The sequence below is a fragment of the Lepisosteus oculatus genome, chromosome 3 (assembly GCF_040954835.1).
Source record: "Lepisosteus oculatus isolate fLepOcu1 chromosome 3, fLepOcu1.hap2, whole genome shotgun sequence".
NCBI lineage: Eukaryota > Metazoa > Chordata > Actinopteri > Semionotiformes > Lepisosteidae > Lepisosteus > Lepisosteus oculatus.
The window spans coordinates 2060105-2087714 of NC_090698.1; the positions used below are offsets into that span (position 1 = coordinate 2060105).

Consider the following 27610-nt stretch of genomic DNA (forward strand, 5'->3'; position numbering starts at 1 on the left):
AAGGGCCGGCACAAACATTGAGGAGCACCGCGAGAGGATGAAATGAGACCGATGTGTACAAATTACCCAAAACCCCCAGCCCGTCACACCCATGCCTGTATCCTGGAACAAACCGATAAGGTGTTTACATAATAGAAGTATAAAATGACTGATTACTTTTAAAGATTAGTAGACAGAAACAATCTGCATCATTTAACCAGTTAAAAGAGAAATCTGGCCTCTCACAAACACACTTTTTTTATTTACCAGGCAGATCATTTGTTTAGCAAAATGTGCCTCAATTTACAAATCTCCCCCAGCCTGATCTGCTCTTTGATCTTGCGCTACGGCCTAACAACTCCAGACATTTAACATCACTGTTTGTGTCCTCCTCCCCACCCCCCACGAGGCACTCAGAGTTGTCTGTTAATCGCCTGAAAGACGTCTGGTGTCAGGAACTCAATATTGACATTTCTGAAGAGGTCTGGGAAGAGTGTTTGAGCAATATTCACCAGTCCAGCTCTATTGATGTTAAACATCAGCTTATACAATACAACGTCACACATTTACAGCATTACTCTAAAACTGAATTGAACAAGATACATCCTTCAGGCTCTCCTTAATGCGACAGATGCAGGACTACAATGGCAATGGTGTCGCACACCTCTTCTGGCCAGTGTCCCAGGTTATATTAGTTTTGGGTAGAAATGTTTCAGTGGGACGTTTGGGAAGAATATAGGATGTTGTATGATGATACGGATGCACTGATGTTCTGAATGGCTGTGACCAAAAAATATTCTTAAAGAGCAGAATTTTGTCTTTGTTTGTTTCAAGGGCTGGCTGCATGAGATGATCTCCTCCATTATAATGCAGAGAATTTGTTTCTGTATGACAGGCACTCTGGAGAGATCCCATAAGATCAGAGATCGTTTTCTTGAATACACTTCAAGAGAATTTCATTTCTTGATGAAACTTTTTGTACTTATCCCTAATCGTTTCTAATTACTTCTATCACACATTTTAAGATAAGATTTTATTCTTATCTCAGTAAGAAAGCTGTAAAAAGGCATAAACAAGTTTCAGCTTTCTGGTAATTGACCAGCTATTACTCTGTAGCTAAGGATCTGTGCTTGTGGCTGGAAGGTTGTCTGTTCGTATCCTGTGGCCGGCAGAGGAATCCTACTCTGTTGGGCCCCTGAGCAAGGCCCTTAACCCCAGCTGCTCCAGGGGCACTGTATAAATGGCTGACCCTGCGCTCTGACCCCAGGCTTCTCTCCCTGTCTGTGTGTCTCATAGAGAGCAAGCTGGGGTCTGCGAAAAGAAATTCCTAATACACGAAATTGTATATGGCCAATAAAGTGATCTTATCTTATCTAAAAAAAACGAGTTTCTTCCGGAAGCTGAAGGAAAGTCTCCGCTCTCTGAAGGGACCGAGTCCGGATCGTTCCCTCTGGCATTTCTTGTCTGATGCTGCCATCTAGCGTCTGTCGCGCCGAACAGCGTCAGAAGAAAAGCAGCCTCTCTCTGGAGTCTTTTCCCCCTTGTGATTTCTCGTCTCACGCTTCCACCTAGCGTCTGTCACTCTGAACACATTATGGCGACTCGCTATGGTATTACCTTGAAAAAAAGAGGCAGTGCTCCACCTGCTGAGATATGCGAAAGGGTGCTGTGATCCTTCGAAAAGCTAACCAGTCTTCCTATTTCTCTCAATTTGGTGGATGCTTTTATCTTATAATGACTTTCTGACAATCTGGATCAACGCAGTAAAGAAACATGCTCAGGGAGCAGTGTGCATAGCCGGGATTTGAATCTGTCAGGAGTCCAGAGCTCTAAATCTGCTCCACCATGATGTTCAGACTTCTTGTTCATTATATCTGGTGGTGAGAGCCTGCCCGTGATGTAACCTGGTTTGATAATAATCACACAGTGACAAATACAGCTGAGAGAAATCACTTCAGTCTCTGTGTCACGGATTGACGTGCCTCATCTTCAGCTCGTGGTGAAAACTGGTCAGTTCAGAAAGGTTTATATTTGTTTTGTGATTCGCATCTCACCCTGTCAGCGTTTTCAGATTGCGCAGTAAAATGTTAAGCTTGAACATAAACGGGTTCATGTGTGCAACATCAAGGCAAATTCCTGCTGCAGTACGTCACTGAGAAAAATAAAGTATCTGCAGCTGTATCTGTAATTGTGAATAAATTAATTCAGACCAAGATATAGACACTTAACACTGGGTGCAGGTAGCGTGTAGCAGATGGAACTTCAGTGGAAGTACATTTAGAAGTGAGAACAGGAGGCACTTCTCTACACAAAGGGTTGTGGGAGTGTGGGACAAGCTACTCAGTCATCTGCGGAAGACGATACCCTGACTTGTTTTGAGAAACGGCTGGATAAGATCCTGGGATCAATTAACATAGTTAACAAAATATCATAGGTGCTTGTTGAAGAATACATCCATCCAGATCCTAACTGCTTCTTCCAGTTCAGGCTCATAGCCAGAACCTCCTCTCCCAGCAAGCAACAGGCACAAGGCAAGGGTACAACTCTTGACAGGAAGCCAGCCCACCACAGGGAAAACAGACACACACACACCAGGGCCAGTTTTGTAATGCATAAACAGTTTAAATTTACATATAGAAAATAAAAAATGCTTCAACTCCTACCTATCCTTGAACGGTTAGGATGAAGACTGCTCTTGACGCACTTGGAAGCTGAGGACACTCACACGTTCGGGTAACAGAGGACGAGGAGGCTGGGACCCCCTGAAGAGTGAGGGATGACCGAGGGGCAGCAGAGGGAGAGAGGGAGATGGGGTGGAGATGGGATGCAAGAGACATGCAAGATGGAGAGATGGGAGCTCGAGATGGGAGAGGAATGGACGTCAGGAGCAATTGCCAATTCCTGACAGCTGAGTCTGATTGAACTTGGATGTTCTCATCCCTCCCGAACTTTCATTATAAACTCCGTCAGTAAAGTTAATAACGGATACTAACGTCACAAGCTGTCCAGATCTCTTACCCACACTACCACCACCCCCAGGCGCCCTGCGTGCGGGGTTGTTGGGCTTGATTCCCGCACAACAATGCGATCCGATCGGACAACCGCCCGTCGGAGGAGAAAATGTCGACGACGCGCGAGGCCCGACGCCGCCCGCCAGGAGGCAGTATCCATGGTAACGGGCGGAAGTGATCCCTCCCTCGAGCTCCAGCCGCCAGCTGTGCCCCGTGCACCTGCGCTTGTACTTCCGTCACGTCACCCTTGCGCTGCAGTACCGCATCGAACCGCTAGGCGCCTGAGGGTGGAGGTACTGCAGGGAATAAACGTCGAAAGGTTGGGACATTATTATCCAGAAACTTTACTTTTCCCGTTAAGTTGCGTGTGAGTGTCCTCAGCCTCCAATTGCATCATCACCAAGAATTATTTTGATGTGTTTATGTATTTATTGAATAATACAGAGAATATAATTTCATTTCACTGCTCAGTAAAGTATAGGTAGGGCCATTGACTGTTTGTTCAGGTAACCTGTTACAAACCGCATTGCTCATGTTAATCTCATCATCACAAATTCCTCGGCAGTAAGGGAAACACAGCAGCGTGGGCTTGGCCGTCCCGATGTATTCGACTTGAGCCTCAGGTCGGTGGCCTCCGGTCTGCAGATCACTGTGGGTGCACGGCCGAGCGATCATTAGTGATCAGCAGGTGATCTAGCAGTGGGGCGGTGTGTGCTGGTGTTAATTTACAGCTGTGTTATTGCAGGAGTGCGTGTGAAAACTGCACTGTTATGTGGTTCTGAAGTCACCGTTTTGCTCAGAAATGAAGGAAACAAAAGCATATGAAACCTACCGTATTAGATAGCGCCACCTCTCTTCATATAAACTATATGTGAGTATTGTAGCGTATTTAGGTTCCTGACAATTCATAATAACGTTTCCTTACTACCACCATTCAAATCCCTCTTTCTAAGACCCAGCTGTTGTAGGTACGTTCGGGAAAACAGAATTACTGCGGAAATTCGTCGCGCCTGGGAGACTTATTTGAACGGACGTGAACTGATATTCACAGCTGCAGGCCTCCCCGGTGAAAGGCTTCTGTAGTTGTCATTCCACCTGATCTCTTAATTGCCCGCATCTGTTAATTATTTCACCAACTGCACCACGTTAACTCTCTTGCCAGGTCTGATCTGCCGGATAAGACGCATCATCTCCGGAGCAGAACACTTATATGTTTTTTGCCACGAGGTGGAGCCGTTGTATAACAAATCAGTGCGTCGGCACATGAGTCCAAGTTGGATGGATTTCGTATTAACTTAACGAACCCTAACACCGTAACACAACAAAAAATATAGCTGCAAAAGAACAAGTTAGAGGTTTATTCCATGCTGAAAAGAGAAGAAAGAAAACACATTTCGGCTGTGGACCCTACTTCCTCAAACCTGAAGAAGGCTCCACAGCCCAAACGTGTTTTCTTTCTTCTCTTTTCAGCATGGAATACACCTATTACTTGTCCAGGCCTGGTGTTTCTCATGCTGTCGTCTGGGCGGTACTCCTGCCAAGCGGCTGCGTGCGTCCTGCAGTTTATGACGAGTGAAGCATGCTGACCGCAGAGGACCTCTGCCTCTCGGCTGGCTGGAAGGTGTGCTGGGTTTTGTGGGATCACCCTGCATCTCGTCTGCTGACACTCCCAGCGCCTGCAGGCTGGGCCTTACTGGACCAGATAGCTGAGTCAGGATTGGGCCAGAGTGGGTCCGACTGGACCAGACTGGACTGGACAGCTGGACAGGACTGGGCCAGAGTGGGTCAGACTGGGTCAGACTGGACTGGACAGCTGTGTCAGGACTGGGCCAGAGTGGGTCAAACTGACAGCTGAGTCAGGGCTGGGTCAGAGTGGGTCAGACTGGACCAGATCCGACCGGACAGTTGTGTCATGGCTGGGCCAGAGTTGATCAGACTGAACTGGATCCAACCAGACAGCTGTACAGGGCTGGATTGGACTGAACCAGGACAGATGAACTGGACTGGGCTGAGCCAGGCAGGCTGGACTGGACTGTGCTGGAGTGAGCTCGAGCTGGCCTGGTTGGAGTCAGGCTGGGATAAACTGGATAGGCTGGACAGGACTGGGAAGGCAGGAGAGGAGGAGGTGGGCTGGGCTCTACTGCTCATCTTTTTCTAAAGAGGTGAGATGCAGTCCTTATTTTTAAACCTTTCTTACAGTCCACCATGGCAGAAACAGAGCGCAGTGCAGTAAGGCACAGCAAAGGACTGGGAAAGGACTGGATAAAATGCCAAGATTACAGACAGGAACTGCAAGAAACTCCACGTTCTTTCTGTCTGCATTCCGGTGGCCCGTGGAAGGAATGCAGTCTGGCCTGAAAGTTCACTTCCTTTTTGCTTCTTTTACATCCTTGATCTTGCAACACAGCGGGGAAATTTTACTTTTGTTGTTGTGATACCGCTGGTCACCACTCGAGGATCTTTGCATTTCTGACAGCTGCCTGGGAATATATTTTCCTTAATAACACCGTGGTGTGCTGGTGTGCTTGTTCATTGCAGAACCTCGGCAGAAGCGAAACAGCTTAGTCGCTGAAGCCCTCTTATCAAAGAGAATGTTCTTCTCCTCTTTCATCCAGCTGAGGGCCCCGACTGCTGGCAGAGCGTAAGACTCATAATCTCAGGGTAGTGGGTTCGTGTCCCACATCGGGCTCCAGGTCCTCCCTGTTGGAGGTTGGGCACAAAGCTAACAGCCCTGTCCCGCAAAAAAGGAATGTTATGGTAACAGTAACAGGATGTTGCTGCCCCTACATCCTGGAAGGCATAACGGGCAAACATCTGTCCATCATTGAGCTGAACCCACCCTTCAATCAACCCTTGAATACTTTCCATGGGTCGATTCCACACAAAAACACAGCAGCTGTGAAATCCTTTCTAACCTAACCAAGGATATGGATACATGGTGCAATAGTAACTCTCCTTTATTTCAAAGAATATACAAAAAACAAGCATTCAAATAAATCCATTTACAAATCATATCAAAACTGTTATTAGGAAAAAAACACACAGTATAAAACAATTCTGAAACGAACCGATGGGTTACATCAGGAACCAAAATGTACGCAGGACAGGCGCGGAGGTGAGAGACGGGTCAAACACAGCATGCGATGGTTATGGGGTTAAAACGGGGAGTTGGGGAAAAGGATCTTATAACTTCCATACTCCACCGCAACACACAGAGATCACAATGCCTTGTGTAGTTACAGATGTATGTTCATAACACATTCATGATGCGTGTTTATAATGTGTGCTCATGACGCACAATCATGACGCATGTTCCTGGTGCGTGTGATGTGTATTCGTGATGCATGTTCATGTTGGGTGTTCATGACGCATGCTGGCGATGCAGGAACAGCGGAGAGCTGTGGTGACTGAAGGGTGAGCCCGCACTGAAGGCAACTTTCGAAGACGTCCACCGCGGCGCAAACCATCGCTTCTGGCACCTGGCAACACCAGGTTAGACATGAACACCCCCCCACTGCACACCTGCAACACAGGCCAGGATGTAGGAAACCCTGTGCTCCCCGGAAACTGATCTTCTTCCCATCACTGCTGCCAGGACCGGAGCCCCGATCCTTCCGGACCACCACGTACATCGACTGTGCTTCTCTGTCAGGGGGAGTCGCCGCCTCATCGCAGGCTGAGGCTTTCTGGGATATTTTTGGAACACCTGGAGAGGACGGTGAAGTCTGTGCATGCAGGAATGGTGGCTGTCACCCCTTACTTCCCCCAGTTATCTCGTGTCAAGCTTGCTCCCTGCCCTCATTCCCCAGAGTGGGAGTCTGGAACATGCCGCCCAGCCATGCTGTTAAACTGGACACCCTGGCTTCTATCAGGAGTCTGTGGCAGGAGATCTTTGGATCAATTAACTACTAACTACCGAACAGGCCATGCGGGCTGAATGGTTCCTCTCGTATGATGTACCCTTCCTTATGTTCTCATTTCCCCTGCTATCTCACGTCAAGCTCCGAGCCCAAGCCCCAGGAAAGGAGGCACATCGTTGCCGACGAAATCTGACTGCGATACTTCAAGAAGCGACTCAGTGAGGTTCACAGATCAAAGTTATACTGGCGAGGCCGAGGAAAAAAGTAGTGTCACTTCCTGTTGGATTGCTAAACTTCATATTCGTTACTTTTGTCGTCTTTCTCTGCGTTTTCTTCCTGCTGCCTGGTCTAGGCTGATTGGTGCTGTGACCTGTTTTTCCTGCTAATGCGGGTTTTGAGGAAGTTCTGCTGAAACTTATTCTGGGAAATCATCTGGTGGGGAAGAAAATAATCGTGCCAAATCCACACACACCCAATTTGGAGATGCCAACCCAATTGTTTCTGGACTCTGGAAGAGGATCTGGCAGGCTGTCTGGAGCAGCACAGTGCCCAGCAGGAGAGACATCACTGCAAACCTGCAGGTCGAGGCAAATTAGTGTCACTGATGAGGTCCAAGAAGATACTGGCTAACTAATCCCAGCCCTAACCCAATATTGTGGGAATCCTGGTCACTCAGAGCCTTCCTAATACCATAGGCCTCTCAGAACTTCTAGGGATCCAGGGATCCAAAAGAGCCACAGGGCTGCCGCACACAGCTCACATCCGAATCAGAATCTTTGGCAAAACCTGCACATTCTGTTCTAACACCAGGGCGCCCCTGGGAAAGGGCAGTCCTGGGACTGAAACAAGCTTAACCCGGCATAACGAGGGAACTGCAGGTGAAACTGACCATCCCTTTAACCCTTCCAACGTTACGTAAAAACAGTGTGAGGCTGAGAAGCCAGTGGCACTGTGGCAGCACCAGGGAATACTGACTACGTGTCAAGTGGCTGAAAGCGTGTGGTGTGGATTATATACAGACAGAGGGTTACGAGTGGATCAGTTTTGCTTCCTGTTAGTAGAGTCTCTCCTGCGTGTGGCTATTCCTCCTGTCGCCGCTGGCCGCTGGGGGCGCTGGGAGAGGCGGCGCAGCTCTCCTCCTGCCCCGGGCAGTGAGCCTCACTGCGGGTGCTCGATGCCATCGTTCTGTAGCTCCTCCTGCTTCTGCAGCCCCTGCAGCCTCTCCATCAGCTCTTTCACGAAGACCTGCGGAGGGGGGAAAGGAAAGAGACCTCACTCAGCGGAACGAGCCGGCTCTCCGTTACCTCCTTCCCAGCGCTCTCCGCACAGCGTCCGTTTCCCATTCCGAAGTTTCCCCCCACGGCAGCAGGACAAAGGCGTCCGCTGCCAGTCTGCACCCGATCTCCTCTCCGTTGCTTTCACGCAGGGCTCATCGCAGTGTCAGGGACAGAGTTTGTCATTTGCCTGGGCCGCAAGACATCCGAAGGCTAGAGATCTAGCTGGTGTGATTTTAAAAAGGGAAACTTGAGATTCCCGTCTCTTAACGGATGACATGTTTGCTTGCACAAGACAGGCTTGACCAAAAACGGCTCTCGCAAGCGTTCTTCCCTTCTTGTGCCTGAAAACCAAAACATGTTAATCACGCCGTGGCCATGACGGCTTGAGCCGGGATTAGAAGCAGGGAGCACTTGCTCTGGCTCAGTGTCCAGGAATCCACTCTGGTCTCTGGTCGCTGCCAGCAGTGCGCAGGGCCCTGCAGACGTCAGCGAGGCCCGTGTCTGTGAGCCAGCCAGCAGCTCCTGCGCTCTGATCCTGCGCAGCTTCAGCAGGACAAAGGAGCCCGGGGGCCCCTGGTGGCCCCTGGTGGGCCCTGGGGGTCCAGATTGTTTTGATTGTTTTGTCACTGCAGATGAAATGGAGGGGATGAAAGGAGGGCAGTGTGTGTGTGCGCGCGCGGACAAGGGACAACAGAGAGGCTTTGTGCAGCTGGCGTGACCGTGGTAGGAAGTGTCAGCTGCCGCCGCGGGTTGCGGCAGCGTTGGCGTGCACCTGCCTGAAGAAGAACAGCTCATGCACCTCCTTGCACAACAGGTGGTGGGACCCTTTCTTTCTGTCTCTAATCTGGGTGCTCATTTCACACTTCAACTGAAGAAAAACCTCATCAACACATCACAGTCAGCCTCATTTTTACAGGATGCCTGGGCACCAAGCAAATTGTATTTTGTTTTTAAGTGATCTTGTTTTTGGTAAACTCCTTGAAGAAATCATGGAATGGAAACGTCCCGTATAATTTCAGCATTTAGAAGTGCACAGGATTTAAGTCCAATTGCTCTGGTTCAGCCCCTCAGCTTGTCTGAGCTTAAAAAGGGACCACGAACCTGCTAGAAGTAGCAGGTAAATGGTCAGGAGTTCAGGGAACAAAGCATGGTGAAACAGATGCCACCACAATCTGGGAATATTAAGTGTGATACAAGCACACGATGCCTTGAAGAGGGAAAGTTTTCTAAACAATTCTTACTGCCTGATCTTGTCAAATCCTGGAAGGTGAGCAAGGTCCAGGGTGGGAGACTGCCAAGGAAAACCAGGCTGCTGCTGTCAGTGGTGTTGGTGGACCAGTAGGTGGCGCTCTTTGTTCTGGGCCAGTCTTTCCAAATCAGTGCCCCAGTATGGTGATAGGGAACACTCAGATGTCGGAGGTTCCAACCTTCAGATGCCTAATTAAACTGAGGTCTTGATTACTTTAACTGGTGAATCAATTTCTTAAATCTTCACATGGGAGGGCTGCTGGTGCCGGATAGCTGCTTTGTGTCACCCGGGTGAGTCCTGCACTTCAGTGGGGGAGGAAAACGCTATACAAATGCATTTCATTTTAATTGTTGGCAACTTCCAGATGGGAAACCTCGTGCTATTGCTTGACAGTCCCTGGCTAATTTAGCTTCTCCTTCACCGATCAGCCTTTTAAGAGTCTTGCTTTGATTCTGTGATTAAAAGGGCAAGTAATGCAATTCCTACAAGAACTGTCTATCTGTGCCACTATGTATCGATACGCAGTAGGAAATATAATATGTAACGAGTCTTTAATGGCTGTTATTAAGTGGCTTCCTGGTGTGGAGTTGCCCTACCACACTGTTAATAAGTAAACCAAGTGGAGAGCTCCCTAGCAGAGTGTGACAGAAGTGTGTGTGTCACTGTGTGTAGAGGCCCCTACTCATAGAGAGCCTATATTTTTACCTCCTCATTCTGATTTGTGACCTGATGATGAACTGAGCGAGATTTAATACAGGTCTTTTACTGTCTGTATCTTGCTTCATATGTGTTTCCTGTGAAAATGAGCACTACTTCTTATTACAGTAAACGTCTTTTCAATTTTCTGCTCTGTCGATTTAACGTTATCTGCCTCCTAAAAAAGAGTGATTATAGAGGATGATTAACCAGTCTGTAACATCTGGGGTCCTGGAATGGTTTTATTAAACACAGGGTGCAGATCTGCTCTGACTAGATTCTAGCACACAGAGCCTGTTTAAGAGAAGTAAGCCTTTTGGCAAACACATACACTTCTACACATAGCTAAAGGGATCATTTCAAAAGGCTCTAAACTTTCATCTTTATAATTCCTAAATGTAAGCATAAAGAGTATAAATATACTTACATCTGTGTTGTTCCGACAAGAATGCAGAATATCCTGAAAGGATAAGGAAAAATATTTTAACCCTCAGAAGTTTAAGACACTCAATCATACAGTCAGCAGCTGTGAAGCTATAAACGTTTTACATTCAGTCTTCTTCAGATGTCTTCATTCTTTTCAAGCAGATAAAGCAAAGACAGTACTAAGACACAAAGACGCGAGGCCAAGGTTATGCAGCAAGTGACAGAAAAGAACATCTGCTTAGGTTCTTAATCAGATCGTTAGCCCCCGGAGTGGGTTTCTTCAGGATTAATACATATTTGTATATTCTTTTAAGTAGAGACCTAATTAAAAGTGTCTTCAGCATGTTCCTACACTTACAGTACACATATGCAGTAATATACTCCCAATATAACAGTCTGTGAACTGCCATCTCTTTCCACAGCAAGTCTTCCTTACCCCAGTCAGTCCATTATTACACAGCAAATCCTAAGCAGCATGTAAATTAAGTTGTTTAAGAGTTAATTTAGCAATCAAGAGTCAATTAGATTTTTGACGCGTGGCTGTCCTAAGGCGGAGGACAGCAGAAGTGTTTCTGTCCGGATTCTGACAGTACCTGGAGCTTGCTCACTCGCTGCTCGTCACTGGCCAGGTCCAACAAGTCGTCTATGTTCACCTCCTCCGGCATCTCTGCCTCCTGCAAGCAGCCGGACAGTCGGGATTAAACTGGGAAACATCAGCTGAGTTAACAGCAGGAGCACAAATTCCGAGCACTCCCACTGAGGTCTCACTGAGGCGTGGAGAGACACAGCAACTCAGAACTAAATGTATTTAAGCCAAAACTCCAGTAAGACTCTGTAAAGAAGAGCAGCACACCTCTTGTAAATTACTGTATGTAAGTTACATTGACACAATGACTGTCACAGGAATTATAGATTGTTATAACACAGCGCGAGAAAAGTTGGCGAATCAGGAGAGAAACCATGTTCAGCTGTCCTTTCTGTAGAGCTATAGTCTGTTATCAGGAGCCCTGGCTACTGTAGCTGATGTTAAGGGGTCTGAAATGAAATTCCTCTCCAAAGAAATGAAATCAATAAAGACACTAAATTCCCTTTATCGATATTCCCCAAAAAATTACTCAGCCATCAAAGTAAGTCAGAAAGTTGCTGAATTTTTCTAGTTAGAAAGTTGTTCATTTTTCTTTGATGTCTCTGACTGAGGAGTGTGTCAAGGTGACCTGCGCTGAGCAGGGAAAGGCAGTGGCGCCTCTCTGTCCCTTTCCCCGTGGGAGAGAGTCTCCCAAAATAAAGCAGAAGTATAAATGACGTTTTAATGATGTTTGTTGGTCTTTATTAATCTATAGATCTTTTTGCCAGGATTAGTTTAGTTTTAAGATAGGAAATTGATCTGTGCTACATTGTATAGCTGGTCTTAGCTATAAAAAGTCACTGATTTTGTGCAACACTTGTTGTTCCGCATGATCACTTTCATTGAGGAGGAGACCTGCTTCATCCACCACTGCTGTGCCCGCCTGGTTGATACACGACTACGGTTCACCCCAGCAGCCTCAATGCCAGCAGATCAGGAGGAGCAGTGAGAAATTTAAACAATTTAAGGAGGTCAATCTGTATGAGCCTAGACTAGAACTTAGCCAGTACCCGAAAGTTAACACCCTTATTATTATGAACAATGCTGATCTTTAATGCCAAATAGTCCGAACTTTAGTATAACATCTCATCTAAAGGATAACACCTCCTGCCGCACATTGTCCCTGGACATCAAACTGGGGAAGAGCTCTTGAAATTCTGGCACAGAGGGAAGAGCACCACCTACTGGTCCATCAGCGCCACCAATAGCAGCAACATGAATTTCCATATAGGTCTCCCACCCCAGAACTGACCAGGCCCAACCTTGCTCAGCGGCTGAAGTCAACCTACAAGATGATAAGGCTTTTGTCAAATCTTAAGAATCTTTAGTGCTTTTAGTCAAATCTTTAGTCCATGCTTAACCTTCTGTCTTTCCTAGGCAATCATAGAGTGGTGACTGCTAGGGAGATCAAGTTTATAGACTCCTTGAATGCCCGCTCCACTCTGCCAGTCCCCTGGGCCGTCACAATGTGAGTCATCACAGGGCTCAGCTATTCAGCTGAGGTTAATGGCCCAGCTGCTGCCCTGTGCAGTACATCTGTCATTCAGAACAAACAGCCCAAATCCGTCCCCTGCTGCACGGATGGGGCCAGTACCTCTGTCTCAGACAGGAAAGCCCCACATCTATTTAACGACACGGCTCTTTCATCTCCTGTTTCATTAAACCTTTTAGTGGTTCACAACTCCCAGAGGAACTGGCTACAAGATCCACACAGGCAGCGGTTTCCAGATCCGTTTGCACGTGTGGAAAATAAATGTTTGACAAATTCCTCTTCTGGAGGAGGGCTGGGTTTTGTCAAATTAAGTGATGTCAGGTTCTTCTGTCATGGAAGTGTTAATGAGGGTGTCGCAGTGCCTGGAGAGGCAGGAGCAGGCCATGCCGTGGTTTTGGAGCAGCAGCATCAATTTTAAGATGATGAAACTCAGACCTAGAAAGCCAGCGTACCACTTTGTTGTGGGTTTGGGGAAGTCTCGGAGGAAATGCACCAGCGTGTTTGAAAGTGGTTCAGATTGTCTGGCTCGTGCTTTGTAACGCAAATTCGGATGAAAAGCATCCATTCTTATTTTGTGGTTGTAGGCAAGGACATGGGATTGCAACAGGAAGAAAGATCAAATTGACGAGTAACAGTAAACCACAACCCTAAAACTGGCCCCGTTGCAATATCATATCAGCTTCTTAGTGTGTCTTGTGCTTGTATGGAGTGGCAGTTGATGCTTAATCAATAGGAATCGATTAAATGCTCTTTGCTTTTCCTTTGTATTTCCTCCTTGTATTTCCTGTCTGACAAAGGATTTAAGGAACGTTTCTTAATGCACATATGGGAAAATTGTTTATCTTTGTCTTTTCTTTCTGAGCTTGATGGCTTCAGCTCCCTTTTTAATTCTTTGTCTCAATGTGGAAACTCCGGGATTAAAGCAAGGAGCTGCTGAAAACGTGTTATCAGATTAAGACCTCCTGAAAGATGTTTCCTCATCCTCTGTTGCACGAGCAGAGTTTGCCTCTCAAAACCACTTTTGGAAATGCTTCCATGGCTGATCAAATGCTGCTCCCAGTGATTATATCAGTGTGTTTGCATTCCAGACCAAAACTCACAAGTGCTGTTCTTTCTTGTAGAAAGCAATGATGCTAGACATGCTGACTGATCCGTTTTGTAATTCCTACATGGAGCATATGAAAACCGTTGGGGTGAGCGTATTACTGTTTTATAAGGGGAGGTCATTGAGCAAGACCAGTCATTTTCTAAGCAGCCAGCTGCAAAAGAAATTCACTTTTTAGGAACGAACTAGTGGTTGGTGGTGAGCATTGCTGCCTTGCAGTGCTGGAGCCCTGGGTTCAATTCTACACCTGGGGTGCTGTCTGTGTAGAGTTTGTATTTTCTTGCCGTGTTCGTGTGGGTTTTCCTCCAGGTGCTCCGGTTTCTTCCCAAAGACATATTGGCAGGTTAACTGGCTTCTGGGAATTCTGGCCCTAGGTGCAATTGGGTGCTTGTCTGTATCTGTGTGTGCTCTGTGATGGACTGGTGGCCATTGCTTGCTGGGATCAGCTCTGGCTCCCCATGGGCCTGAATTAGAAGATGCAGTTACAAGATGGATGACACATGTATGGCTTGTTGTATTGTTCCTTGTTCAGTTTGCCAGCTGCAGTTGGCAGCGAGTGGGCATCAAGGGTAGACAAAACATCACATCTGGTCTGATGGTCTAATTACTTGAAGAGGAAAGAACACAGCACCATCAGTGCTGAAACGTCAGGCCTGTCAAGTCTACAGCCGGTCACCACAAAGTGCCCCGTCTTACTCAGTGGTCTGAGTGCAGGACCTTGACTGAGAGTTAGTACTGGAGCAGCGAAAGATCTGAGCCCAGCACTTCACGTACTGAGCAGTCTAGCTGTTTCTGTGTGTAGAGTGAGGTGTGGGTCTGGTACTGCTGTGGAATAGCAGGAGCTACAAGCCTCTTCTAAGTATTATTAGCTTTATTTTCTATACCACCCTTGAAAGCAATCACATCAAGTGTTAGAGCTGTGGTAGGCAAGCTTGCCAGTTTAGTTCACCAGTGTGAGTTGTGTGGAGCTTTAAAAAGACACATTCCTTTTCAGATTCCTGCTGCAGTCTGCTGTCACTGTGTAAACTCTGGAAAAGGGTGTTGCTCCTTGTGTGTGTTTGTATATATATATATTCTGGTGCTAGAGACCTTGCCCGGAGTCAATTTCCGTTATGGCGTTTGATGATTGCCGTATGAATTTTTAAAGATTTCCAGCTCCCAGAGGAGAGGCGGAGGGCTGTGAAGGGAGGTGTTGGGTGGGGGGCTCAGAAAGGTCAGTTGAAGCGGCAGTCTGACTCTCAGGCCTTTCACACCTGCATTAAATATTTCATCCAGCTGGCCTTCACTGACCTTTCTTTCAACACAAAGGCCAGAGAGAGAGGCACATGCACAGCCCTAAACATAAACACACACATACTGCATATAAACATCCATGTGTCCTTCACATGCTGGTGGAGCTGCTGCAGAGTCACCTTCGCTTTGAAGACTGTATTAATAGCACGTTTGTGAGGAGGGAGTGGTGTCACATCCTAATCAGAAGCACCCCCTCCAGTTTCACTGAGCAGATCTGTTTTATAAACACCTTGCACGTGACAGTCAATCCGCTCTCAGCCTATTAAACTCTGGGTGGCAGCTCTGAGGGGCTAAAACAAGGGAACAGCCCATCACTTGCTTCAGTCCCCAGAAACAGCATCCTGTGACTCATCCAGCCCACACAGATCAGCTTCCTTATGTGTGTCAAAACATCCAGGACTGTCATGGCCAGACACACCCACCTCACCCTGACGCAGCAGGGACGCCGAGGTCATGCCTGGCCAACACTTCCTTCCCCAGACACTCAGACAAGTGCGCCCAGAGAATGATAGGTACTCTGGCCTCTACTGTATACTGCACATAGACTTGACATACTGTATGATAAATGAGTTGCCTAGAACACAAAAAGGAGTCATGATCAAAGTCAAGCCACTGAAATGGGTAATGGATGCAGCAGGCAGCTTGAGGAACCGGTCATTATTGTTCAGCTGAAATACTGAACTGGATCCCAAATGACCACAAATGATCAGGAAGAAGGCCTCTTGTAAGATGGCAAGATAGAGGCAGTCAGTTTGCAGTGTCTTGATGGATAAGAAGAGCTGAAGACTCAAACAGACAGAGAACTTGGACAGGCTGTCATCCAGCAGTTCGTGGAAAAAGTTGAAGATGATCATGATATACATAATAATTTGAGAGTGTGATCATCCTGCTATTCAGCATGTTGGACAAAAAACTAACTTTTTGCACCAGAGGCCCCAGAGGGCACGCAAGGCCAAGCTGACAGATGTTGCTTGGTTTTTTAGTACAGCCTCATTAACTCCATGCCAGGGGTGCTCCTTTTAATGTGGCAGCGCTTGGTGAGTCTCAATGTCGCGTTTCCATCTTACTGTCACACTCCTCTATGTATGCCAGCTCGGTTCTGTCCAGTCAGGAGTTGGAGTGCATCTTAGCCTGCAGTTAAGTTTTCTATTATCATCTCTAATTTACTTCATGTTTGTTCCAAGCCAGTGAGCTGGCAGTAACGTGGTTATATCTGCCTACGTTCTCTGGTGGCAGTGTGTTCTGCTCCCTACTTTTTGCTTTCAAGAACCGCTGCCCTCCAATAATGCTCATGTACAAGATTGCTTTCTGTGAGATGCAGAGATTCAATGATCTCTTATCATTCCACATGAGCTTCACCCTCATCTCCACTGCCGACGCCCACTGGCACGCCTGTGACACATGGGGCAAACCAGGAGCAAGCACATGATCTCCGACAGCTGGCGCTGTCAAGAGTGGAGTCAAGCTCAGGATGATCCTCTTTTAGATATGCTGCTCAGCCACCTCAAGGTGCGTCTGTAAGAGAGACGGGGAGGATAACATTTAAACAGCTCAACTCAATCCGAATCAGTAACGCCCGCCGAGATGATAACTGCAGCTCTGATTTGCTCCGTGAGTTTGACTTGTCTGGGCTCAGCAGGGGATCGTGGCTGGAGGACTCAGATGGGGGCTGGGAAGAGGGTATGGATCTCTCCGTTATCCAGTGACATATGGGCCTGGAAGAGAGGAATGTTCTTTCACTGTTTCTTTGATCTGGTCCCCCCCACCCCTCCTCCCAAGGGTCTTTCGGGGAGATAACTTCCCATCAATCAATGAGCAGTCCATTAGCCAGTGACACTTCCGGCCACAGCCAGGACTACATGGACAGCCCGGCTGCAGAGAAGAGCCTGTGCACAGACAGAGTGTGGGAAACCTCTCGATACAGGTCCATATCAGCTCAAATGGAGCTTCTTTCCTCCAGTGACTGATCTCTGCCAGCTCTTTACCACTTTGTTGGAAGAGACTGGCACACCCAGCTGTCTGTAACTCCACACAGCAGCCCTGTTTTGCCTGCTTAAGCCGGGTTTAGTGGATTTAGCGTGTCTTGGAGTTTGTGTTAATTATGCTCCCCCTTCACTGTATTCGGAGCCAGTGAGATCAATCTTTCCCAGATTGTGATCTAAACAGGGGCTCTAATGCAATGGACATGCTCTGTCTCCAGGACTGGCCGACACGTACTGTTCAGTCCCAGGTTTTAGTGACTGAGCAAGTATTCCCTGTCTTAATTATTGACCGGGATTTAAAGGGGAACTGCATTAACTTATTAAATCTCGGTAACAACATAAATTACTTGACGGTATCGCAAAATTGTACAAATTCTGAATTAAGCAGAAACATTTTCAACTTTGTAAAAGTACCGTTTGGTTGTCACGTTTTCACAAACCCCTGGTCTCCCCGCTGGAGAGAGTGAAAGTTTGCTTGAATTGTGGCCCTTTCTGCTCACTAGTCACCATATTGGCTAATGTAATACGTTGTACGAGTGAATAAGTACAGGTTGTGCAGCAGACATTTCACTGCGGAAATGTGATCTGCATGCAGAGTTAACAAGTAAGTAGTATTTGTTGGCAAAACAAATCTCGAAGTTGAGAGCAATATTTCTATTGGATTAAAAGAGATGTATTCACAAGCCTGCTTTTCTGCAATGTAATAGGGCTGCTATACCTCACAGAAAGTTTTATTGCCTCGTTCAGAACTTTACACCTTGCTGTGCACATTTTACTGTCATTGTGGTTTGAAGAGCACTCATCGGTGCTGATTTCTCCTGTCCCTGTTGCAGTTCCCCTTTAAACAGAGACTCTTCAGTTGAATGTGACCGATAGCAACTTTAACGATAGCATCTCGTCTGGCAAGATTCACTGGGGGACGAATACTCTGGCTTGGAAACAAACAACACTCAATTCTGTCCCTACATGGTAAAAAATGTACAGAATATTAAAGTGACATTTTGGACTTGATCTTAAAATGTTTTTAATGACATTTTGGACTTGATCTTAAAATGTTTTGCACACACATCACCCCAATAGAAAGCCACTAAACACAAAGGTGTGTGTTTAGCCACAACACTCTAACTCTCTCACAACACTCTTGCTGTCTTCTCGGGCACCGGAACAGCCTGCCCAATGCTGCAGAACTATCACATACCCCATACATTCACCATACATACCCACATACATTCACCCTGAGTCATGTCAAGGAAACAGGAAATGGGAGATGCAGCTTACATCACAGAAAAACAACTCCGTCAACCTGATTACCAGTATCAATACAAGAGCCTTAAGCAACCCTTTGCACTTGCAATGCTTGAAGTCATTGTGCAAATTCACAAGAATGCCACACAGCTTTTTCCACATTGACTCATGGTGCACACGAATTCCAACCACTGTGAGTCCTAGAAAGTGACACTCCTGAGGCGCAGTCAGTGTTAAACCAAAGAAGGAGAAGGAGCCCATACTTTACTAGAATTCATGGGGATCTGTCCGGAGTTTGGAGTTTAGTGATCTTCGGGGACAGAAGGACTGAAGAGTCGGTTCCTTGTTCGTTTTCCCCCTGCAAGGCTGTGTAACAGCAAGAACTGAGCCAACCCGAGCAGGGGCAGACTCTGGCTGAACTGACACACGGACCGCTGATGAATCAACAACCTCTGGACTTTTCCGTCTGCTAAAACATCACCTCCTCCTTAATGGGTTATGGCTCACTGTCTCAGAGACGCAGGTCTTCATATTTCTAGATGTGAACAGTTCTTTATAGAAGGCATTCCGGCTCTTTGAAAGGCTAATGGAGAGCTCCTAAGATACACACAAGGAGGTCCATTGTGTACTTTACAGACATCTTCATCCTGGTTGGAAACTCCCTTAGAGACAAACTGTTTTCCTCTGACAAGGTCCTCTGACCACTTACCCTTGCACATGCTGTGTTCATACTGCCCTGTCAAAGGACAGACTGCAATTTCCAGAGCCGTGTCTCCAGTGCTCTGTCATGTACTTAAAGGTTCCAAGGTGTGTACTGAGCATTCGTGTCAAATTACATCTAGTTTTGGTGGCAAAAATGTGCCTCAAGGCAAAGCTGAGTTTGGCGCCACCCTTGATCTGGCGAACACAACAGAAGCTGAGGAAGGAAACAGAGCTGCTGACGCACAAGGTGAGACACCTGTCAGAAATGCTTCGTCTTGGGAAGATGGGTTTACCACAGTACTACATATTTCAGCGACAGAGGTGGCACATCAGTCACAAATACATAAGCTGGTAGTTTATATCTTCTTCCAGATGTCTGATGTCTCATCCCATCCTGACTGATTCCCCCCCTTTTCCCCTTTAAATCTGCTCTTTGCAATTCCAACAAAAGTTTCCAGATTGAACTGGGACGGTGCTTTGGAGAAGGTTGTGCAAACTGGGAAACTCAAATCAGAGTTGGGGAACTCCATTGGTGCTCCACATTCCCATTGATGTGCCCATTGAAGAAACCAGGACTTTTTGATGGAATGGTTCAGTAGAGGGGTGAAGGATGTCTCCACAAAGCCCAGCACACAGGCACCAAGTCAGTACCAAACCCCACAATGCACAACCTGACAAAACCATTGTGCCCCTGACAGGAAGAGTCATGCAGGTCTCTTCTTGCAACTCCCACTTTGGAGTATACAGTACATGCTTGCTTTCCTGTCCCAGAAGGCTTCACGGCTTGGTTCACATTCACCACCCAGTCAGAAATAACTCCCTATCCAGCTCAGCACCAAATCTAAGCACAGGAAGGGGACAGTGGCATGCGCTTCAAGCTGAAAATGTTTTCTCTTTTCAGTGTGTTGATCTAAAAACTTGTTGTTTTTTCACGTGTTGCTCAGTCCAAGCCAATAATCAGTGGTGCCCATTTAAGGCAGCATCTCTCGGAGAGTCTCTGTGGAGCAGGGAAGCAGAGTGCAGACTCAGGCCCTGCTCTCTCCCGCTCTCCACCCTGGGAACACGGAGCCATTTCCCTTATATAGAGACAGCCCACCACTCCCCACATGCTCTCCCAGTTCAGGGCTGCTGTAGACTTTACCCAGATGTTTGTGTAAAAGTGTCGGAACAGCGTGCCAGCAGTGCCGGTCTGGAGAAAACATTTCCCAGAGCTGGGGCTGTCGGACTGAAGGAGCAGAGGCGCACCGAACTCCCAGCCATTACTCTCCGTCTCAGAAAGCAGTCATTCCCTAATAAAGTGGGCAGCTGCGTCAGCATGCGTGGGGCTGCAAAGGAACAAGTTTAGGTTTATTCCTGCTGAAAAGAGAAGCTCGGTGTGAAGCCGAAACGTTGTGTTTCTTTTCTTCTCTTTCCAGCTTGGAATAAACCTTTGCCTGCTCCTAATAAAGCCTGCTCACACCTCCCTGTCCTTGCAACTTCTGCATATAATCAGAGTATTTTCTTTTAAGAAAAAAGCTATATTGAGCTAAAAATCTCCAGTATTCTACAGTGTTTCTGCACCAGGAATTATATCTGATGCGCTAAGTAGAACAATTCAAAGCCTGCTTTGTATACAGTCCTCAAAATCTACAAAACAGTTCTCATTCCATTATTTTGTTCGACAAACAAAAACTGAAGAATTCTAAAACAGGTGCCTTTAGAGGTAAAAAAAAAAATGTTCACTGTAAAAAGCTCTTCGTGGTACTTCCAGTGTAACTGTTATTTTCCCTGATTCTTCCTAATTGGATAGACAGACCCCAGATGGAATAAATCAATCATTTTATTTTATAAATAGAAAACAGTCTGAACAAAATAAAATTATTATGGCAGGAAATGGCGATATGGCAATTCAAATGTTCTCTATTAAAATTGGAAGGCATTTTCTGAAGAAATGCTTTACAGGGCACGTATTGTTCCTGCTATGCCAAAACGTGAAGATGCAGAAGAGAAGGAAGGTATTCTAACAGAATATCGGCTCAATCAGGGTTTTAGATATTTTTAAAGCGACTGTGAAATAAGTTTCGCAGACGCGCTTATGTGCCAGTGTCACCGTAGCCATTTCAAAGTACACCTGCCGATATAAGGCGTGAAAGAAAGAATTTGGAAACGTCTCCTGTCTGTTTTCATGTTCCTTATTCTTACTGCCAGGGCTGGAATCTTCCACTGAGCTGTGTTTCGGACAGGCGCTGTGTCTCACTGTGTCTCCCTGTGTCTCACTGTGCCGTGAGCGACTTCTGTCTCCCTGATGTCGATCTGCGCACCGCGTCTGCTTGTCAGAGATCTCACAGCGCGTCCAAACAGCGATTGTGAAGAGCTGTCGCTCGGTATTCTGCGCAGTATTATCCCATTGCTAGAGTGTCTGGTTACAGCACGTTCCTAGTCGTGAGGTATGGAGATGAAATTTTCCAGTCTGCTTTTTCAATGTTAATTAGCAGCATCCGGGTTTCCTGAAATTCTGATATTCGCCTCAATTTAAGAAAAATACAAGCCTGTCACTTGCACATTGTACCTCAAGAGTGCATAAGTGGCTCGTGCTTTCCTTCAGAGCGTGCCGCTGTGTTAAGGGCAGAGACCTTAATGTTAATGACGTGCTTGAGCCAACACAGCGCTGCGCTCTCCTCCTGACACATTTCCACTGGCCGCAACGAGATTATTTAAATTACACGAAGGCAAGAGAGTCCTTGATACAATTTTGTCAACCAGCGAACGCAGACAGCCCGCCTCCTGTGTCTGCGGGTGTGTCTGCCTGCCTGCCCGGAGAAGATGCTGCGGTGTACCCCGGTGTACCCGCAGACTGAAAGAGCTCCTCTCCACCGCAGTGACACGCCGCTGTTTTTTCAATGCGCCTGCTGTTAGAGCGCTTTTTAAGACTCTTTTCAAGAAAACCCTGTTAAGAGCTTCTTTCCAGCTAAACCTCCGAGCCTTAGTAATCCTGCAAATCTGAAATATTTGGGTTGCAAAGATGTATTTCTACCCTTTAGGTCATAATTAAAGGATCAGATGAACGGGGCACCGGCAGGGAATGTTTCTGATCCTCACCTGCGGCGGATGTGACTAGCAACATGAAGGAACGATTACTGCCCTGTCCATCGAGCAGACACGGGTCGCTTTCAGTCGGGGAACTCACCCTCCCCAGGTACAGCTCCGCTAGCCTGTCATCGATCCACTTCTCCACGTCCAGGCGCTTCTGGAGCTCCTTTCTGTTGTACTTCACCGTCACCCGAGCCTGCCTCTTCTGTAGATGGAGCCCAGGTTCCCTCGGTCCCCGGTTCGGCGAGTGGACCTTGTGGTTGTATCGCCTCCCGACCCGGTTGGCTGCCATGGCTTGTCCGGTACTGACGGGCTCGCGCGGCGGTAGGCACTGTCGAGGATGCGAGAGGCACGCGAGTCAGTATCTCTCCAGCTGCAGGGCGAGACGGGAGGGCGGCCGCGCTCTGGGTCCTAGTGCGCCGCGCCAGCCGGACAGTCCACGTCACGCCCTGCGCAGCCAGATCAGCTGCGGGTAAAAACCTCCATCAGCGAGATTCTCTTTACTAAACAGGCGCTGAAACTGAAGCCTGGCATTATCACGGAGAGCGCTGCAACAAACTGTAAAATAAACAGAAATCCCGCTTCCACTGCCCCTATAAAGCGCCGTCAGAGCAATCCGGTGTGCGAGAGTTTTCGATTACACGTTACTGCATTGCAGGGGGAAAAGTCGCTTTCTTTCTTTCTGGAGACCCCTTCACACCTCTTAACATGGAACACCTGAAAAACTCTGGTGAGGCTCTGTCGTGTCCACACTGGGACCACCGGACTCTGTGTTTCTTCCAGAAAATGCTTTTTCTCAAGATTTGCAACGTCTGTTTTCTTTAGGTTACAGCACGTTCCCATCGTGCTGTTAGGACACTCACCCTCCAGTCTGTTCTGTTACATAATAATAATAATAATAATAATAATAATAATAATAATAATAATATCCTTACACATATATAGCGCTTTTCTGGACACTCCACTCAAAGAGCTTTACAGGTAATGGGGATCCCCTCCACCCCCCCCAAATGTGCAGCCCCACCTGGATGATGCGACGGCAGCCATAGTGCGCCAGAACGCTCCCTACACATCAGCTATCAGTGGGGAGGAGAGCAGAGTGATGAAGCCAGTTCAGAGATGGGGATTATTAGGAGGCCATGATTGGTGAGGGCCAATGGGAAATTTGGCCAGGGTTACACCCCTACTCTTTTCAAGAAAACGCCCTGCGATTTTTTATGACCACAGAGAGTCAGGACCTCGGTCATCTTATACGATGAACTGTGCCTGTTTACAGTATAATGTCCCAGTCACTATACTGGGGTATTAGGACCCACCCGCAGGGTGAGCGCCCCCTGCTGGCCCCACTAACACCTCTTCCATCAGCAACATGAGTTTTTCCCAGGAGGTCTACCATCCAGGTACTGACCAGGCTCACACCTGGTGAGCTTTAGTGGGTTGCCAGTTGTGAGTTGCAGGGTGGCTGCTGGCCAAATCATCAGTGTTTCTGGAACAGTCAATATTTGCCATATTTGCATTGCTTTTTTAAGCAAAACACAACACATGTTGCTGCTGCTAACAACAGTGGCACACAAAAACATATGCAGGACAGGAGTAAAAAGAATGAGAAACAAATCACAGCATGTTAATCCAATAAAACCCAAACTGAATTACACACTAAAAGGTATAGTGAAGTGATAGGTTATTCAGTGAGGCTCAAAAATGTTGAGTGTCACTGAGTCTCTAATGGATCTGAAGTCTGGAATCAGCAGAGTAAGACCTGAGTCAGCAAATCTCAGATTAAGAGTTGGGGTTGACTCATGCAATAAGCCCTTAAAATAACCAGGAGCTGGGACATTATACATGAACAGGAAATCCATCGTGTCTGTTTTAAATCTTACTGGGAGCCAGTGCAGTTTTCAAAGAACAGGAGTTATGATGTCCTGCTGATGCAGGGTGGTGACTTCTGGAAACACTCAATACCTTAGTAGCTCTGCTAGTAAGTAAGGTGACACAGTAGACTCATCTTGTTATGCTCAAAACATGAGCTGCAATTGACAACACAGGATGAAAAGGTACACAAAGTCCTCTCTTATTTCCATCTAGAGTTTGAGCACCATCAACAACACACTGATGTCACCCACCTTGCAGGGTTGATGTTTGGAGCCTACAAACGTAATCTCCTTCTTGGTGGAGTTCAGTGTAAAGAAGTTCTGTCACATCCATATCAAAGAGATGAGACACCTGTAATGCGCAGAAACTGCAGCAGTGGTGTCTGATTTGGTCTGAAAATCCAGCAGTATAATCAGTGTAGCAGTGAGGTCACGTACCTGATGCCCAGTCCAGGAGGAGAATAATATTAACTGACTCACTGTGAGAGTCCATCAGACATCACGTCACAGGTCAGCAGAGGGAGGAAGAGACTGGTTCCAATACAATACCGATGGTGAGTGAAAGGGTGTGTAGAGGCATCATGAACAAGGCTGGAGTAGAGAGGGGATCTGCCCATCTGTACTGTACCCCTATATGGCAGTTGAGATTCTCCGCAAGCCTGACATCAGGCCTACATTCTTCCACAGATGGCGTCTTTGTTGTCTTCGTCCCGGCAAGAATAACGAGCAGAAGGAACCAGCTGAGTGTTTCTAGGAGCTCAGCTCCTGAAGGCCTCACGTCAGGGCAGCGTTAATAAAGAGCCCCTCAGCCACAGGACACACTGATCCCGTCCGCCCAGCGAGCCGAGTTCACCAAGCGGGGTCTATGGAAGGTCAGAGCTCACTCGTCACCGGACGTGGGGGTAGAGGGAGGCCCAGGCCCGCCGAGGCAGCTTGTTGACAGAAACACTCAGTTCAAATGCTTGTAGGCTGGAAGTAAAACCACTACAAGAATTGGTCTAGTCCACTCTACGGATTCACTTATGAACTGGAATCTTGACGTGCTGATTAAAGCCCAAATCATCCAAAGAGCTGCGCAGCTGGGAGAATCCATGTGTGTAATGAAATCACACTTACAAGAAGTAAGATGCATCCTCATGTCGCGGAGCTAGGCCATCGCCCTCCCTGTGCGGAGCAGGGCTGGGGGAGGTCTCCTTTAGCTCACTCGGCTGGCTCCCTGTTGCGTTATGTCGGAGACCCGGGTCCACACCCCAGGTGCTGCGGGACGAACCGGCAGGGTGGATTGGCAGGGGCACGGGCCGGCGCGGAATTGAGACGGTCACACTTAGGAGGGACAAAGCAGTTAATACCCCTGAAAGCCACCAAGTAGGTTTGGTGGCCGGTGACCAGAACGATCTATAGTGTTATTTGAAACCCGCAGCCAGTAAGCGCGTGCAAGCAACTGATGTGAGCGTGCTGTATCATGAGGAGGCCAGCGCCTCCATTCTCGAAGGAATTGACGGAGTCCCATGTAGGCCGGGGTGTTGCTGCCACCTTGTGGTAGCAGCACCGACTGCACGGGATGAAAAAGTTCCAGTTCCAAATGGAAGGGAGTCTGTGTGATGTGATCGGAGCATCCTGAGGCGACGTCATCGAACCACACATGACGTCACGTGATACGACGAGATGTAAATAAGGGCTTTGGGGGCTCGCAGAACACCGTGTTATTTCAGTTCCTAATGCTGTATTGATGTTAAAAACAAACAGTTATTCAGAGGGACATGCACCCAGCACAGGTGTGGTGGGCTATTTCTTTCATCTGCACCACTTTGTACTCCTGAATTTGCACTTGATTGTTTAGTACCCGATGTTTCACCTTACAGAGTTCCTGTGAAATTCACAACTTTGTGTAAAAATATACAGCTCTGTAAATTCAGAAAAAATACAATGGAAAATAACTCTGCGAACAAAACACTCTCATGGCAAACACCACCAAAACATTAATTATAGTCACTAGCGGTGTTACAGTCCTTACCATTACATCTCAGGTTCAGCAAAGCTGGCTTTGAGGGCAGAGCGCTAAGGAAAAACAGGCAGCTGCTGTCCATGGCACATGTGGACCAGCAGGTGGCGCCCTTCCCTGTGGAACAGAACTTTCAAACCAGTGCGTGGTTTGGTGGCAGGGGACAGAGTGAAATATGTGCCTTCTTATGTGTGAAGCGTTTTGTGATTCCTTGTGATGAAATGCTAATTACAAATACCCCGGTACTCTTATTTCAGATTGTAAACAGTCTCCATGTACATCCATACCAAGCCTGACACTGATGTGGCTGTCTCTGTTCTCTCTGACTGCATCTCTGACATAAAAACATGGATGACTCAAACTTTCCTTCATCTTAACTGTGACAAGACTGAGGTCATGCTTATTGGCACCCCCGATCAACTTTGTAAAGCCAGTCCTGTAACCCTGGTTGTGGATGGTACTGTACTTGAGCTTCAGTCTAAATTGAAAAACCTGGGATTTGATCCAGGCTGACATTCGACCCACATGTGCAGCACATTGTCAAAACATCTTTCTTTCACCTCAGAAACATCGCCAGACTATGCCCTATTTCATCACTGACTGTGGCTGAAAAGCTGATCAACCCATTTGTCTTCTCCCAAATTGACTACTGTAATACTCTACTTGCGGGGGTTTCTAAATCCACATTGAACATACTCCAGTATGTACAAAATTCAGCAGCCAGAATCCTGACCAGGTCAAGTGAAAGTGATCACATTACTCCTATCCTGGAGTCCTTGCACTGGCTTCCTGTCAAGTTTCGTGTCGACTTCAAATTCCTCATGCTCACCTATAAGGCTCTGCATGACTTGGCATCTCAGTACCTGTGTGAACTATTATCGCCCTACTCCCCACCTTGCAACCTTCGCTCTTCTAACTCTGGTCTCCTATCTGTCCCCCAAGCCTGTCTACACTGTATGGGTGACAGGGCCTTCTCCTGTAATGCCCCAGAGCTCTGAACTCTATTCCCAAGGATACCAGAGTTACCTTCCCTAAACTCTTTCAAATCTAGAATCAAAACCTTCTTCTTTAGAAGAGCCTTTACTTAACTGGCTCTGTTCTTTACCTGCTCCTACTGTATTCACTACCCCCTCTACTGTCTCTTCTCATTGTGCATTTTTATTGTGTATATCTTGTGTATTATTATTACTACTAGTACAACAACCGTTTACAGAGACGTATGGGACTATTCTATTTGAACATACACAACTATACCGATATCTGATTTGAACACGAAATGTGTTTTCGCCTATTTCAAAAGGTCAGAAGAAATGTAAGTAAGAAGAAACAGATACATTAACGTGGCAGTACTGCGGTTAACACAGCCCCTGAAATGAACTGCTTGTGTTCGTCACAGAGGTCGCCCTGTCACAGAGAGGCTCTCACCTGTGCAGGCAGGTAATTTTAAAAAGTCAAAACGAGAAGTTACGCGTGGGAATCTGTCCATCGTGCAAGGGGGAAAAAAATGCACTTCTCTTTTTCGCAGAACAAGCGAAAAGTCTCACCAGGACGGTCACCGCCGACACACGGAGAAGCAGGACAAGAGCTGGCAGTGACGTCACACGAGGAAGTGAGGCGCGGGACCGGCTGGCTCGCTCTGGTTCCTGTTGTTTATAGCAGAGACTCACCTGTCCAGGTCAGGCATTGGGAACTGTAGCGCAGCGTAACTACAGGAAGTGCAGGGAGC

At 47.2% G+C, this 27610-nt stretch overlaps 2 protein-coding genes across 3 annotated transcripts in view; both read right to left on the bottom strand.

Annotated features, from left to right (window-relative positions):
- The window catches only part of exoc3l2b (exocyst complex component 3-like 2b), a 51674-nt gene extending 48554 nt beyond the window's left edge, over positions 1–3120 (bottom strand). The window contains exon 1 of the mRNA XM_069187736.1: positions 2643–3120. The gene's annotated coding sequence lies outside the window, so the exon portion shown is untranslated. The remainder of the gene's footprint in view (positions 1–2642) is intronic.
- A 2809-nt stretch (positions 3121–5929) lies between these two features.
- ppp1r14ab (protein phosphatase 1, regulatory (inhibitor) subunit 14Ab) lies at positions 5930–27514 on the bottom strand. 2 transcript variants are annotated; one of them, XM_069187738.1, is made up of 5 exons: positions 27429–27514; positions 22109–22342; positions 11092–11172; positions 10500–10532; positions 5930–8095 (listed from the first exon to the last, which is right to left on the bottom strand). In XM_069187738.1, exons 2-5 carry the CDS (start codon positions 22301–22303, stop codon positions 8009–8011), a joined length of 396 nt encoding a protein of 131 aa, XP_069043839.1. In that variant the 5' UTR covers positions 22304–22342; positions 27429–27514; the 3' UTR covers positions 5930–8008. The 2 variants fall into 2 exon arrangements, with proteins under 2 accessions (XP_069043839.1, XP_069043838.1); XM_069187737.1 differs by lacking the exon at positions 27429–27514 and adding an exon at positions 24135–24931.
- Positions 27515–27610: the final 96 nt, after the last annotated feature.

Coding starts and splice junctions, on each gene's coding strand:
- ppp1r14ab (XM_069187738.1), bottom strand. CDS start 22,303: ATGGCAGCCAACCGGGTCGGGAGGCGATACAACCACAAGGTCCACTCG. Junction 11,173..22,108: donor CGGAGCTGTACCTGGGGAGG/GTGAGTTCCCCG, acceptor GGCTGCTTGCAG/GAGGCAGAGATGCCGGAGGA. Junction 10,533..11,091: donor AGCGAGTGAGCAAGCTCCAG/GTACTGTCAGAA, acceptor TTATCCTTTCAG/GATATTCTGCATTCTTGTCG.